This window comes from Prinia subflava, chromosome 20 (genome assembly GCF_021018805.1).
Source record: "Prinia subflava isolate CZ2003 ecotype Zambia chromosome 20, Cam_Psub_1.2, whole genome shotgun sequence".
Taxonomy (NCBI): domain Eukaryota; kingdom Metazoa; phylum Chordata; class Aves; order Passeriformes; family Cisticolidae; genus Prinia; species Prinia subflava.
The window spans coordinates 2,295,920-2,311,701 of NC_086266.1; the positions used below are offsets into that span (position 1 = coordinate 2,295,920).

Below are 15,782 nucleotides of genomic sequence, written 5' to 3' on the forward strand. Positions count from 1 at the left end.
GAAGAGAAGAGAAGAGAAGAGAAGAGAAGAGAAGAAGAGAAGAGAAGAGAAGAGAAGAGAAGAGAAGAGAAGAGAAGAGAAGAGAAGAGAGAAGAGAGAAGAGAAGAGAAGAGAAGAGAAGAGAAGAGAAGAGAAGAGAAGAGAAGAGAAGAGAAGAGAAGAGAAGAGAAGAGAAGAGAAGAGAAGAGAAGAGAAGAGAAGAGAAGAGAAGAGAAGAGAAGCGAAGCAGAACTTCATTCGAAGTGGCTTTAAAAATAAGTTTGACACCTGAAGAAAAATGGTAGGGGTTTGAAACTGCAGATGGAATCTGGCCAGTACTTTTGGCTTTATTAATAATGCACGATACTCTCATAGTTTTATGTATTAGGAAGTTGCCTTGTGACATCTTGGAAATCCCAAAGATTATTTCCCCTGTACTTGCAGGAGGACTGTGTGTGCTCAGATGATGCAGGCTGTGTTCTCTGCTTTCCAAACTCCTCATCAACCTGCCTCAGAGCTTATCGAGTGCTGCTGAGTCAGAACAGCCTCACCTAACAGTCACAGTGCACTGACTTTTCACAGGCAGAAATAACTTCCCATAATATAAGGCACCCAGAAATCAGGCCATGGTATTACCATTTCTTTATATGAATAAAAGCTGTATTTTGTATTCCATTATAGTTATTTAACCTTTGGCATTTAACCTCTGGGTCAGTTTGCTCTTTATGACAGCGCATTTCTTCTTCAGTTTTGTTTCTATATTTAGAAAACTTATACTCTGAAAGAATATTTTTAAACTTTTTTTTTTTAAGTCTATTTAATCTAGGTCAGAAGTTTTGGTGTTTCTCTGCAACCTACAGTTTATTCTTCCAACTCAGATAATGTATTGCTGCTTTTACCACAGTTAAAGAAATACTTTGCTTTTCCAAGGGTATTTTAGTCTTCAGCATGTTCTTCACTACCTCACATGCAGCCCATGTAGTAAAAATACAGCCACTTTTACTGCAAATAATATTAGTTTCCTCTCTGTCTCTTATCATCTTTTCTTTATCAGTATTTTTGGCAATGGAGATGAAACAAATACACCCTTCACTGAAAATCCAGGGTACAACTCTGTGGATGTCAGCAGGAATGCAGAGAGCTCTAAAAATAGCCCCTTTGCTTCCTGGGGTGCTGGAGCTGGGAGACACAGCGAGTCCCTCCTGGACAATGGCTCTTTATCACCTACATCCCCCAACAAAACCTTCTCATTTGTGTTTTGGTTCCCAGCACTTCACACAGGAGCAGTCAGGGGCAATCCTGCCCTCCTCCCTGACACTCCCAGGCTTTCACTCACAGCAGCTTGGGCTCAGAAAAGAAATAGCCAAAGAAATAGCCAAAGAAATAGCCAAAGAAATAGAGTTATTGAATTCAGCTGACTGAAGCTGTGAGTATCACCTGCAGGATGGTTTTCCTGCCTCCTTCCCCTGCACAGAGCCCTGTGCCTGTCCTGACCCTGCAGGACTCACACAAGAGCTCTTCTGGAAGTGGGATCAGCATTGCTGGAGGCAGAACTGGGCCCAGGGTACCTGACATTCCTGAACAGGAAATCTGCAAGTACAAACTCTATTTAGACATGAAAATCAGGGAGATGCCCAACTATTCAACCTGCCTGGGCAAATACAGCTTGTTGTGCACCCAGAAACAGCCAATAAAGCCAAGAGGTGAAGCTTTACCCCTGAAAACAGTGTGGGATAGTTCTGGAGACTGTCTTGGACCCTGGCATTTACCACCATCCTTATTCTGCAGATTGAGTCCAGAACTTTTGAGATTTCACTCACAGGCATCAGCCCTAGAGGAATAAATGCAAATGGCCAGAGGCGTTATCAGGCTCTGCTCTGCTGTCACACAATGCACACAGAGCCTCCATCAGTGCCCATCCACGCTCAGCAACACAGACACAGCACTGCAGAGGGGACAGATCAGCACTGTCACCTTATCCAGGCAGGACACAGCCCGGGACACACACACTGCCCTAAAAAGATGCACCACGAACCATGGAAATGAGCTGTGAGGCACCAGCAGCAGCCCCGCCTTTGGAATGTGCAGGATTTGCTTTAAAACCCACTGAAACAACAGCAAAATTCACTCCGGGGCTGCTGCTGCTGCTGCTCTCCTCCCCGTGTTGCTGTGCTGCTACAAGGATCAGATTTCATGGATTATTGTTCTCCCTCCAACTGGCCACCATCCACATTCTTCTTCTGTACAAAGCTGCACCTCTTGCTCCAAAGAAGAGAGAACTATGCCTTCTTTTTGTAAATTTTAGTCACATTTGCAAACACACACACACAGAGTGAGGGGAGAACTTTTTGAAGCACTAAACAACATTTCAGGGAATGCTGTTATTTTTCTCTGAGCTAATGTCTTTGAATGAGGCTAAAAAAGGGCAATTTTCCACGAGAAATTCACTAATTTTTGAGGAGCAGAAGTTGTCTCCCCTCTTCCAAATTTTTAACATTGTGCCTTTTAATGAAACAACTGCTCTATGCTTGAAAAGTCCTATTCATCACCTGCCTCGGGAGGGAACTGGCACTGAAATTCTGCAAAGCTCAAATTCAGCTCGGGATACACTGCTGGAAATCAAACCCACAGTCACTGGGGCTACTTCACTCCAATGGAGTAAAATTAGTACAGAGCAGGTGGGGTCCAAAATTCTGAAATGTAAATAAGAAACGTGTTGCAGACAAGTAACAGCTCTCCATGCTAGATTCCAAGAAATGTAGTATCTTAGACTCAAGGATTCCTACACAGAATAATTTTCCTGTGTGATCTTTCTTTTAATTCAGCACTCAGGACCCATTTTCTTCTACGAGTTTTGCAGTAAAATTATCAAAACCTCACAAAATGCTCCACTCCTGAACATCCACCATCTTTCTTCAGCAGCTCAACAGACTGTAAAACTGAAGCACTCTCATCTGCTGTGTAATTATTGCAATAAGTCTTCCCTGTAAAACGAGGGAGGCACCATAAGCTTACCTAACTAGTCTGAAAATGTAAAACGCTCATCACCTGTAATCATTGTCTTAACTGTCCTTGATCTTTACTGATAGCAGCAAGATTATAATAACTCTCTCTCCGACAGTGAGAATCAGCTGAAAATGCAGCACAGGCAGAGCACCAGGAAAGTTGCTCGAAGAAGGAATATCTCGGCCAATTAGACAGATTCACTTCAGGATTTTTTTTGTGTGTCTAATCAGAGATGCAAGGGGTTCAGAGGTATAAGAGTAAAATGCAAAGCAGGGAAAACCGGGGCACAGAAACCTCAGGAATCCAACAAGGATGTTCCAACTTCACAGACTCAGTGGTGAAGCCAAAAAAAAAACCCCTCATAGGTTATGGATGTGTGATCAAAAGTGATCATGTCACTGTGGTTAACAACTTACTAGTGCTCATAGCAGGAAAACACCATGAATGTGTTCTTCACCCACACCTGCCTCCAGAGTAGAACATCTGGGGGGCAGTAACTCATGGAACTGCTGCACTTTGCTCCCTTTCAATCACAGGCCTGGATCCCAAAACTCTCTGCTCTGTTTAGTCTGTGTCCCACTGGACACAAGCAGGGTCCTCAAGTGCTTGAAGAACAAACTGCTCTAGGTCTTTGTTGAATACTGGTAACCCTTTAAAGAGCACTGGATGTGCCCCACTGTTCCTGTCCTACACCTGCACAAGCAAATTCAGAGTCACCAGCCCTGCCCTGCTGCACCAGTGAGGGAGAACGGAGTGTGCACAACCTGGAAAAGAGGGGCTTGATCCTCAGGGGGCACAGTGGCAGTGCACTGCTCTGTTACCACTCAGAAGCTGGTATTTAGTGACTATCCCCTATTTCTATCATCTTTCATGATGATATTTAATTTCACCAGCGTTACACCAAGATTGATGAAATCCCCCTCCTTAAGAACCGGTCACTTTGCAGGGCAGAAGAGCAAATCCTGGCTCTGGAGTGCATTTCACACTTCAGCTCTCAAGCAGATCCCAGCAGAATTTCAGTGATCAGTCTCTGCTTTGCTGGGAGAGAAGTGTCTCAGCCCTTCCCAGGCTGCTGATGGAGTGACTGTGCAGCTTGGAGGAGTCTGCTCACAGAGTGTTGGCTCACCCTGACAAAGCCCTCGCGTTGGTGCTGAGATTCAGTGTCTCCAGCTATTCTTCTGAACAAAAAGACGTTTATTCCTCACAGCCAGGCTGCTCTCAGAGCCACCCCCAGCCCTTCCCTGCTCCCAGGACTCTGCTCACAGCACACCTCTGTGATCTGGGATAGCAGCAGATTCACTCCTCTCACTGAGCTGCAGGGAAAAGGTCGCTTGACAGAAGCCAGGGCTGTGTCTCAATTTTGCCAGCTGCATTTTTGCGTTTACCAGCTCCATTGGTATCCCCATGGGTGGGGAATGGCCCTCATCCAAAGCAGGGAATGGCTCCTGGCAAGTGCTGGTAACAGGTATTTCAAGTCTGCCTCTTTGCTATTCAGGAGCTGTACTGTTTGACCTGCTGGCCATGAAGGACACATTTTAACTTCACTTCTCACCCCACCTGATCTTTTCTAGCCTCAGAAGCATTACAAAGAGATGAATTTGTTGAAGGGCACCAAGATAAAAAGAAGATATTCCCTCTGAAAGGATAACATGAAACATGCAACCAGAATACCTCTGGAGCTTGTAAGGTGAGGTGAAAGAGGCTATCACCTATACATGTAAAAAAATTATTTTAGAATAGCACAAAGTTCTCCATCAAGCTAAAACATGGTGGAATTACAATACATGGTTAGTTGAAGAAATAAATAAGTTTGCTCTGATAACACCAGAGGTTGTTACTGCCTTGTCCATGCGTGTGCTGTGCACACCTCAGAAATTCAGTGACGCCGCGTTTGAAACACAAATGGAAAAGCAAAAAATAAGCAAAGAAATGACTCAGTTTCCACACAAGCCATGTAAGGGAGAAGAGAGGCTCTCACCTGTCTGCTTTGGGAGGGCAGTGTGGCACCCTGCATCTGCCTCTGCACCCGGTGTGGCTGCATCAGCTGTCGGAACTGCTGCTGCAGGAACTGGCTGCTGCTGCTCTGCTGTGGCTGCTGCGTGGCTGGAGACTGCTGCTGCTGCTGCAGATAGTGAATGAGGGACTGCTGGCCTTGTCCTGCTGTCAGAGGGGACATTTTTTGAGTCGCTGACTCGGAGGCAAAGTGAGACAGTGGTTTGGTGTTGTTGAAGGAAAACTGGTCTTGGCTGACAGGGCTCTCATTCACCAGACCTGGCTGTAAGCTGCTGGATGGTTGTTGCATAATGATGTTCATATTTTTGGTCTGGTTTGTAGTCATTGATTTAAAAAGCGAGTTCTGCATACTTGTGGGGTTGCTGGTGGGAGTGATGTTAGAGATTAAAGTACCTTGAGGACTGAAGGGCTGCTGATGCAGGGCAGGGCTTGACAGCTTCTCTGGCCTGTACGGTGGAGAAGGTCCAGTATTTGTGGAGGCCATGCTGGCAACCAAGTTGTTCTGGGGGCTTTTAATGCTGCTGGCTGGCAAGCTGGCTGCTGTGAGAGCAGGCAGCATGGAGCTCTGAGGGCTGAAGGGCTGCTGGCCCAGGGCTGGGCTGGAGAGCTTCTCAGAGCCATACGGGGGCGAGGGGCCACTGGACGGGGCGCTGCTGGAGGCCATGCTTGAGAGCAGAGTGCTCTGAGGACTCTGAATGTTGTTCCCTGGTAAATTATTAGCAGGCATGCCAGACACCATAACGTTTTGGGGACTGAAAGGTTGATGGTGTGGGGATGATCCTGCCCTGTAAGGCGGGGAGAGACCAGGAGGAGACATGGTTGGCCAGCTGGGAGCCTGCACTTGTTGCTTGGTACCAGACACCTGCTTGCTGGCTGCCAGCTGCTTTAGCTGCTGAGCGTGCCAGTTGGAGCCAGGCATGTTGGGCAAGGGCACTGGGAGCATCGGGGGAGGCTGGTTCTTGTTCTGAGCTGCTGTGGAGATGGGTGATGCAGCAGGTTTGTTTGAGGGTGGAACTTGGAAGTTGGCTCCAGCAGATGATGGTCTCATCTGGGGGGATCCTCCACTGGTTGGATTGCAGCCCGGGGAAAAATCTTTGTTAGCAACGTGGTTCTCCAAGTGGGAAGTCTGTGGGGAGGACTTTGGAGTGGTACTGATGTTTGGCTGGGAATGACTCAGACCAAGCGGATCTTCAGTCTTGCTGCACAAAATCTTCTCCAGATCCAGGTCATTGGGAGAAGGATCTGGCATTTTGGTCAGCTCTTCCAATAGATCTTGCAGCTCTTGGTCCACAGACTGTAAGCTGTTTCCTTTCTCGTCGTAATGCACGATGTTGTTGGCTTGGCCTCCTATGGAGCCCTTCTGGTTTATCTCTGTGTTGGGTGGCACTGAGAACGGGGAGCCAATGCCACCCCCGTTGATGTGATTGTTCTCCAGGAGCCCTGGGTGCCCTGTGACTCCCAGGGAAGAAGTGCTGTGGCCGGTGGAGAAGGGAGAACTTTGCATTTCTGGACACGCCATGCTGGGATTGCCACCCTGGCCCATGGCAAGGTTCACATCCTCAAGACAAAGTCTCTTACTGTCATTTGGGAAGGTGACATCAGGCACGCCACCGGAGGCAGGAGAGCTGTCATCTTCCAGTTTTCTTTTGATGGATCCCTGTAACTGTGAAAATATAAAAGGGAGAAGAAAAGATCCATTATTGACCGTATTCTGAAGCTCCACACTGCAACACTGGGTTGGAGATAAAGAAAATTAAATCATACAATTAAAAACCCAATCATGTGAGACAAATTCAATCAGGATTTAAATGTGTGCAACTTCACCGAAATCAAAAGAGTTATAGTCAGACAAAGGCTAAATCTCATGAGTTGGCTTTAAAACAGATGTTAAAGCTGAAATACTGTCTGTCATGTGAACTGTAATAGAAGTTTTTAAAATAGTTTCTGGTTGCATTTCAATTAAGACATTATACTCCCTGCATAACAAACATGCCAACATTTTTATGGTAACATTTTTTAGGTCTAAATGGCAAATCTGAATGAAACCCTGGACTGAATTTAGTGACCTTCTGCCAGTGACTCGGATTAAATTCAGACCTGAGACAATTAAATTGTTTTACATTCTTTATAGGCCAAACATCTGAAATAACTAGCATACTTTCAAAACAAACCAAAACAAAACAAATTCTCAGCTATCTATCTAAACAGACTTTCAAACTTCCTAATCACAGATGTTTTAAATTCCAGAAGGAGTAAGTAACAGCTAAACTTCTTAATTTTTGTTTATTCTGCTATGTCTAAGGCATTGTGAGCTTCATTCTTTTGAAGAACTGCCACTCATTCATAAAAATGGACATGTTTTCAAAATACAATTATCTAAATATCTTGATCTACAAGAAACGACAGAGTTGTAAATTCACAAATCTTAGGGAAAAGAAACCTGCCTTCTACATAGAAAGAAAGCGAAACTGAAAACAATTCTTCTCCTCCTATTTCAGCACATGGCAATCTCTTCCACATAAAATCATCTATGGCTTTCAGTTTTAACAAGCATGACCTGTATGTCACAGGATTAATCAGACCTTAACACTGCTGTTTCAACTTAAGGGAAATAAGGGAAATAATAATATTGTTTATCAATAGAGGGAAGCAGGATATAAAAAAGTATCAGATCAGCAATGGGAAAATGAAAGAACACTGGTTCCTCTAAGGCAGCTCCCAGTAAAACCTCTCCCAGCTCTGGGCTGTAAGTCCAAGTGCTTCCTGTCATGTAGTGCTATAAAAAAATCCCATCTAATAAAAGCTCATATCACCCCGCCAGCCTCATATAACCAGACCCACTCCAGGATTACACTGCACATGACCAGCTTCTAAATTTTACACTAATTTTTAAACATGTCACAGTTATCCCTCAGTCACTGCAGAACTGCAGCAGTTGGGTGCTCTCAGGCAACAGTGTCACAGCCCTGTGACACTGGTTTGGGGACACAGCAGGGCTGCTGTGGCTCACTCTGCTGGTCTCACATCACTTATTTCTCCATTGGTGGGCACAGGGACAGTGGCAGATTTGTGCCTGCAGCTGCTGAGGGTGCAGGTGCAGTTTGGGATTAGTTTCAGCCATTGCCATGCTGGTATCCAGTTTACAGAGACATTTGGAAGAGAGGGAGAGGATACAAAAGCTGATTGTCCATGATCATCTTGGCAGCTCTGCAGGCTTCAAAGAGCTGCTGAACAGCTTTCAGGAGATGTTCATCCACCCTCCATCACTTGGGCACTGTGGCAGAGACCTTTTCACATCAGATTTTCCCTTTACTCCCCAAGAGCTGTCCCTTGCAGAGTTATTAGTGCTTGTCTCCAGTGAGCTCCAGTCATGTTGCTTTAATGTGGTGCTCAAAACCCACAGGTGGTGGGGAGAACTGAGGAGAGCTGCTCCAGGGCACAGTGTTTGGCTACCTGAGAGCCTCTTTGGGCCAGCATTGCTGCTCTGTGACTGTCCCCGTGTCCCCAGACACTGCTGCACCATCAGACATCTGCTGAGGAGGCCAAAATTTGCTTAGCTGTAGGACATGGAACCAGGCCTAAATCTTCTCCCAAGTGTTAGTCTAATGATGGATGAAATTGTTTTCCTTCATTTGCTCTGCTAAAACTAAGCCAGAGTTGCGTGTTCCGACAGATGTTGCTGTGTGTAGGCTGAAACATGTTGGTAGAGCATAATTTGATATATTTAAAGCTCAGATATGTACAGAGAGTATTTCCAGGGGCTTCACACATCCAAAACAAACAGAGTGTGCACCCTGGGAACCTTCAGGCAGGAAGTGGTGGGGGATCTCCCACCCTTGGCCAGCTGACATGCTGGCATGCGTGTCCTTGCCAGCTCTTCCTCTGCCATAGGACATTCCTCTGCTCTGAGTTACCAGAGAAAAATGTGGGCTTTCTAAACACTCTGAAAAATAGTTTTTTTAACTGTTGCACTGGGGAATAAATGTGATGGGAAAGCAAGGCTTCATTTCCCTAGACTGTTACTAGATATAAACAGATAAAATAAGGGCATAGCTTTCCGATGGCACAGGTATTCCAAAACTGGGACAGCACTTTTAAATAGGATGCTGTTGCTCAGCCCTCCTGAGAAGATTTGCTGCAATAGAGGCAGTGAAATTAGCTGGGTGTCATGTTCTCTGGAAAAGCAAGATTCCTGTTTCCCGGGTGAGTACTTGCACAAGTACCATAAAATCCAGAAGACCAATTTCTCCCAGTGCAAGCAGGTATAACTCCACAGAATTTAGTAACACTGCTTTTGCTTAAGATAGATCTGACTACAGCCACAAACTTGAGAGAGAAAGATACGCTCCTGAAAGCAACTAAACAAATCATAGAATAATTTTGGTTAAAAGGGGCACTTGGGTGCCATCATCCTTCTGCTTCAAGCACATCACCAATGTAAAAAATAGACTGGAGTCACCAGGCACTTAAGTATGAAGTTCCCATTATGAAGAGAAATCCCTCCTTGCTCTGGCTGAGAAGTTGTTCCAGTGCTCCCCGCTGACACCTCAGAGGTTTTTACTCCCACACAGCAAACTCTGGGCTGGTGCTGCCTGTGAGGAGCCCCAGCACTGCTTTCCATGCTGCTGTGGCAGCCCTGACCACTGCAGGGGAAAACATCACAATTTCATTTACTGGGACCCTGCCTGGTTCAGACCAGCAATAAGGCACTGCAACTTTTAGGACCAGGAGGTCCTGACCTCACTAATTCAAAAGGTGTTTGTTGCAGAACATTCATCCAGTGCTCCCAGACATTGCAGGACTATCTCTTTGAATGCTTTTCTAGACTCTTCTTTACCAAAAATATTTTTCTTGTCCACTTCCTTCATCTGGTTCCAGACTCCCCAGGAAGGACACAATTTATTCCAACTCTGTTTCCTCTTCATTTTTTACACAATTTGACAAAATCAACAGAAAAGAGAAGAACACCAAAGCATGTTCTTCCCCTTTCTCTGCTGATTAGTATATTGTGTTTCAAATTGAATACCTGAGAAGTGAATGGAAATATTTTAGAAATGCATCACACACACACAGAGTGTCCTGAGCCATGGCTCACTATGGGAAGGCTTCATTCAGATATGCAAGCAAGGACGAAGCAGACAAGCAACAAAAGGGCTCTTGTGACATTGTCAAAATGCATTAAAATGCACTGGCTGACTTCTGTTTGGGAATACCTGGGAAACAAAGGCAGCTCTCTGATTTGGGGAATATCCGATTATGAGTTCTCCACTATCCCAGGTTTGCTTTTAGCAGTGATCCCAGCACCCCTGTCCTCTCCAGAGCAGCAGGCTCTTTCTGGGAAGGACCTGAGTCACGCAGGAGCAGCGCTGCTGGCTCCGCACGCAGCACAACCAGAATAAATAATAAGTGTTTATGCTGCTCTGGCCACAGGAGCTGCACAGCTGTGGTTACAAACAGGCAATTTGTCACAGGCTCCCTCCCTGCACCAAACTGATCCCCCCGTGTGGGCAGGGCACTCCACAGGCTCCTCTTGTGCAAGGAGGGACAGGCAGCCTGGGCAGGGGAAGCCAGTCCTGGGCTGTGCCTTCCTCAAACTGGGGCAGCCTGGGTGGCACCAGGCACTTTCCAAACTTAGGAGTGGTGCTGGCCTTGAGGAACTTATGAAGGGAGAAAGGAAGGCAAGAAGTGGCAGAAACTGGAGCAGAGTGATCAAATTGTTCATCAATACACACTGTGATGGTTCCAGTGGGTTTTAATAACCAGCCACACACACATGGGCACCTCTGGGCTGGCTCCCTGCTTTGCCAGCACTCAGCCTTTCTTTTCTTGTGATATATCAGCTGCTACTGCAGCTCTCCCTGTGAGCCCTCCTGCCAGCCCTGTGAATTCCCCACTCACACCTTCCTTCACCTGCAGGTGGGACCTGGGAAGGAGCACCCTGTGCTGCAGAGCCTTGTTTCTCTGACCCCTGCACCAGAAACAAGCCACCCCTAACCAGAGACTCCCATTTAGGCCAACATCCTGCAGAAATGAGAGAGGAAAAACATGAGGTGAGGTATTTCAGTGCCTCTTCCTGTGCCTGCAGCCTGTCGGGGAGTCAAACCTTGATTTACAGCAGCGGCAGGGTGCTGGTTATTGATCTGCACCATCCCACACCACTCAGTGCCACGGACAGATCCAACCCACAGCAGTGATTCCCACACCTCCAGAGCCTCTGAAGGGACAGAGAGCAGTGGGTGCTGCCATCCTCACCCTCCCTTGGAGCTGCCCCGTGTCCAGCAGCATGGCCAGAGACTCTCCTGATCTCATAAATTGAAGTTTATGGGTCTGTGAGTGGGATATCCACAATGCGAATCAGATAACCTTCTTTCACTAAGAGTCTCAAGACCCTCAGGAAATCCCAGGTGTTGGCTTTTCTGTTTATTTGACAGAGGAAAAGAAATTATTGTAAAAGGAGATGGGGCAGGGCAGGAAGACAGTCTCAGCAGATCCTGGGATTTGCTGAAGTGGTGGCAGCTTTGCACAAAGCCTTTCAGAGCAAGACACCTGGGGAATCCAGGTCACCAACAGGCTGCTAAGACCTGGCATATCTGAATTATTTTGACAGACAGGACATGTTTAATTTTTGGTGGAAGGCCTGAGCAAGGCAGAAGCCTGAGATAAACAGAAGTAGTTTTTTCCCCCAGTATTTTCTCAAGGCGTATTGCAAACTGTTCCCTCTGGAAAGGATAAAACCCGAGTCTAAGGTTTGCTTAAGTGAACTGACCAGAGAATCTATCAGTCTCTGTCTCTCTCAAACACTAGACACTGCCAGAACTGGAAGTCTGTATTTGCCAGAGGCAAACTGTTTGCAGCATTCAGTGATCAAGACTTCAGCCTCTGTGGCTTCAACAAGCTTCAGCGAGACCTATCTGCCCATCAGCCTAAAATGTTCCTATCTGTTCTGACAAAAACACTCATGCAATGAGAAAGCAGGACTGGCAATTTGCCATCTAAAACAAGAAAAATTCACAGGTTTTTTTCACCCGTGCCTTAAATTCAAAGTTTGGAAAGTTTTGTGCTCTCTATTGCTCATTTATCCACACTCTAGATAGATTTTATTGTCCTGCTAATATTTAGGGACAATTGGTCAAAAAGTAGTGAGACTGTGTCTGTGTGTTTAAAGGCTGAGAGTGGATCTGATATATAAAATTACCTTTTAAACAGCAGCAGTTGCTTGCAGACCCTCTGTGTTGGGTTGTGAGCTGGCTTGCACATGAACAGCAAACCCCAAAAGCTCCTGGGCAACAATCCCACTCCAGGACTGCAGGAGCTGGCACTGCAGGAATTGCATTTAGCACATCTGCAGGTTTCTGTTTGTGCATGCTGGCTGCAGTTTGGGAACAGACACTCACATTATACACCTGAATCCAAGAAAAAAAGCCTCCTGCTGACCAGTGAGCAGCCAAAGCAGTGCCTGACTACCAGAAACATAAACTACATTTTATCAAAGTCGGATCTCAGGCTGCAAGGAGAATTCAAGGAGGCTCAAGCAATTAAAACCACCACTCACTTTCTCCACATTAAGATTAAACATAAGCTAAAACCACATTCTTCCTATTACTTTGGGCTGTTTGACCCTTCTGATTTCAAGCAATTAGAGCATGGATGGACACTGTTATTTTACAGTGTCAGGAAAGAGATCACAATTCAGTTCCAAGCTATCAGAGGTATGCACCAGTGTGCTTAAAAATTGCAATTCCCCAATTCTTCAGGTAAGGAGTACCAGAGTAAAGTCCACTTTGTGTCTGTTGGGTACCTGTAGGCTGCAAAGGTGGCAGATCTGTTTGTAATGAGGTGTGGTGGTAGAAAAAGGATTATGACCAGGGAAAATTCACAGGGTGGATTTCCTTCTATTCATCACGCTCACAGAAACAGGCAGCTGGAAGGGAGGATGTAGGAAGAGGAACTGGGGATGTAAGCAGCCACTTTAACCATGAAAGGACACTGGTTATTAGCTAGCTTGTATGCTTTATGTGGATTGATTTACCTGACACTACAGCTTCTCCCAACTCCCATCTTTAAAACAAATACAGTAACAAGAAGTACTGGAAGCTGCTGCTTAGGTGTGCACGTGTAAATCACCTCCCAGACACTGCTGCTCCCTTTGGGAGTGTGATGTCCCATCAGTACCCAGCTGACTCGATGTGGGTGTGAGCTGATCCTCCACTACTCATTGAGACCTTCCCCAGTTATTCCCTCTGTAAATCAGAGGGAAATAAATCCCTCAAGCTGGGTTAAAACAGAAAGAAAAGCACAAGGTGTGTATTTCCCTTAATAAATCTCACCCTGCTGCTGTGAGTGCAACACACCCCCCTGAGCGTGCACTGTCAGCGACCACAACAGGAGCTTTTAGTGATCAATCCCTGCTCCCTGTGACACTGCTGCACCACCACAGGTCTCTTGTTTCACTGGAGTACGTGTGAACCTCTGAAAGGTGACTGCAGGGCTGGCACTGGAGTCCCCCTGCAGCAAGGGAAGCAATCCTGGCTGCAGACACAGAGCTGCACAGAGATCCCAAACATCAAACATCATGACTGGACAAAACCAGAATTATGTGAGCTCACAATAAGCTTAAGCCACAGAAACTAACAGGAAGTTCATCCTGGACTACCATGAGTCGAAGGCATTAGATTTCTTTTTTTCTAAATTTTAACACAAAATTAAGGGGCAGAAAATACTACAAATGTGATTTTCCCATTCACTGATTTGTAAATGCAATTATAATGATAGAAGTATGTGTGATCCGTTTTGCTTTCAAATTGAACAACTTAGAGCCTACAGGGCAGCAAGCTTGTGAACAAGATTTTTCTAATTACCCCTGTGCAAAATCACAGGAAACATCACTAATGTCTGAATAAAGGTATCAATGTAGGATGAGTTCCAAGGAGAAAAAGGATGTAGCCAAGAATATACCTATTTTGCCATCCTACACAAGCAAGATGCTTGCAAGAGGCCAAGCAGCATTCACTATAAAGAAATAAAAAAATAAAAAAATAAAATATCAGCAGCTTTGATACTTTTCAGGTCAGACAGAATTACCAGACTCATTCAGTAGGCACCAACAGAGATCTGCCCTATCAAAACAAATGCTCAGAGCCTTCCCATCTTGTCTTTCCTTAGCAATTCACCTGCTTTCCGTATTAATGGCGCTGTGAAAATGGAAATTTTTCCAGGCTCTGGAAGGACAGGAGTGCTGCCTGCTCCTGTGCTGTGCTGCTAGCAGGAGATCTGTGTGCAGATGCCCTGTAATTAGTCATCTGAAGCTTACAGCAACCACGTCACGCAGATTGTTTGGCTGCAACTTCCACGTCCCATTTAATGACAAGTGTTATTAACTAGACAGCTGAAGACAGAACAAGTTCTCTGCCTCTCGGTTTTAAGCTGTAGTACAAGAGCATTTCTTTCATATCTGACTGTAAATCAAGATCAATCTTAGCCTCAATGCCTTTCCACAAGTATTACCTCATCTTACCTCAGTTTTAATACCAGCAGTATTGTTTTATATCTTTTTTTATAGTCCATTAATTTCAAAGTCCCGTGGAACACTTTGCAGTAATTTTGTAGACTACATTAATTTCTCACAGCAATGTCTAGGCTGGAGAATTGCAGATCCTCTCCACTGAGCAAAAAGTGATGTTTTTGCCACTTGGGTCTCCCAGGATTTGTAAGATCCTTTTCTCTCTTTTTTTTTCAGCCCCTGACACTGGCACAGTTATGCAATGACCACAAGCAGAAGAAACAGGATGTACGTGTTCCTAAATTATGAAGCAGGTTTTCCATTTACTAGATAACCAGATAAAACCCAGTCTGACACTCCTTTTCTGCTACATATTGTATTATATTTTTAATATCTCAGAACACTTAGTCCTGTGGTTTTACCAAACTACAGACGCCATTCTGTCAAAAGGTATGGCTGGGGAATTAATAGCCTGGAGGGCAGAGCCTCCAATTAGGTCAAACTTAGGGACAAAAAGCTTTGAAATTCACAGAACAGTGAGAAACAATGGGATTTCAGTCTGAAAAAGGAGCATTTTTATTGCATTTTAACAGCTGAAGTTCTCACTCCTCCAAAGAATAGTAGCTCCAGCCTCCTGTGTGTGGCTGCCCCAAACACTGACAGCAGCACCCCAACATCCTTCTGCTGACTGCCTGCACTGCAAAAATGATTTACTGCTGAATCTGGAGCTCTCCTCCAGGCTTGGGCACCACAAAACATTTAAAAGAGCAGTCTGAGCTTTCTCCTAAGTGCTACCAGAAACTGGAGCACAACTCTTGACAAGGATGGAACAAAGAAAGAAACATCCTGAACTGCTCCTCTCCCGCTCCTTTGATGTTCTCTGTCTTTCAGAAAATGAAACAATAAACAGGATATTGATTAATACAGAGCCAAAAAAACAAGCCTCACTTCGAGAAAAAAGATAATCAATCTAGTGTGTCCCACAGAAAGTGGGTGTAGAGAGAAGTCTGTCCAACAGCCAGAAGCAGAAATCTTTTGTAAGGCAGAGGAGTGAATATTTCATTTGTTTCTGACTACTTCATGTTATCCCACCACTTTCATCTTTACCAGCCCAGCACCTCTGCTCTTGTCAGTGTGCATCAGCTGGAATATGAACATGATTTATTCCACAAATGCTGTTTGTACACACCTCTCTTCTCCTCCTGCAGCTGGGAGATGCCCAGCTCAGCATACAGCTCTTGTAATATCTGCACTTTAACATGGATCTTGAACTTACCCAGGGACC

The 15,782-nt window shown here is 45.3% G+C and overlaps 1 protein-coding gene across 2 annotated transcripts in view; it reads right to left on the reverse strand.

Moving 5' to 3' along the window:
* The window catches only part of MAMLD1 (mastermind like domain containing 1), a 213,936-nt gene that overhangs the window by 22,269 nt on the left and 175,885 nt on the right, over nt 1-15,782 (reverse strand). For both annotated transcript variants that reach the window (XM_063416972.1, XM_063416971.1), the window contains one exon: nt 4,964-6,661. In XM_063416972.1, the coding sequence (XP_063273042.1) occupies nt 4,964-6,661 (1,698 nt within the window). The remainder of the gene's footprint in view (nt 1-4,963; nt 6,662-15,782) is intronic.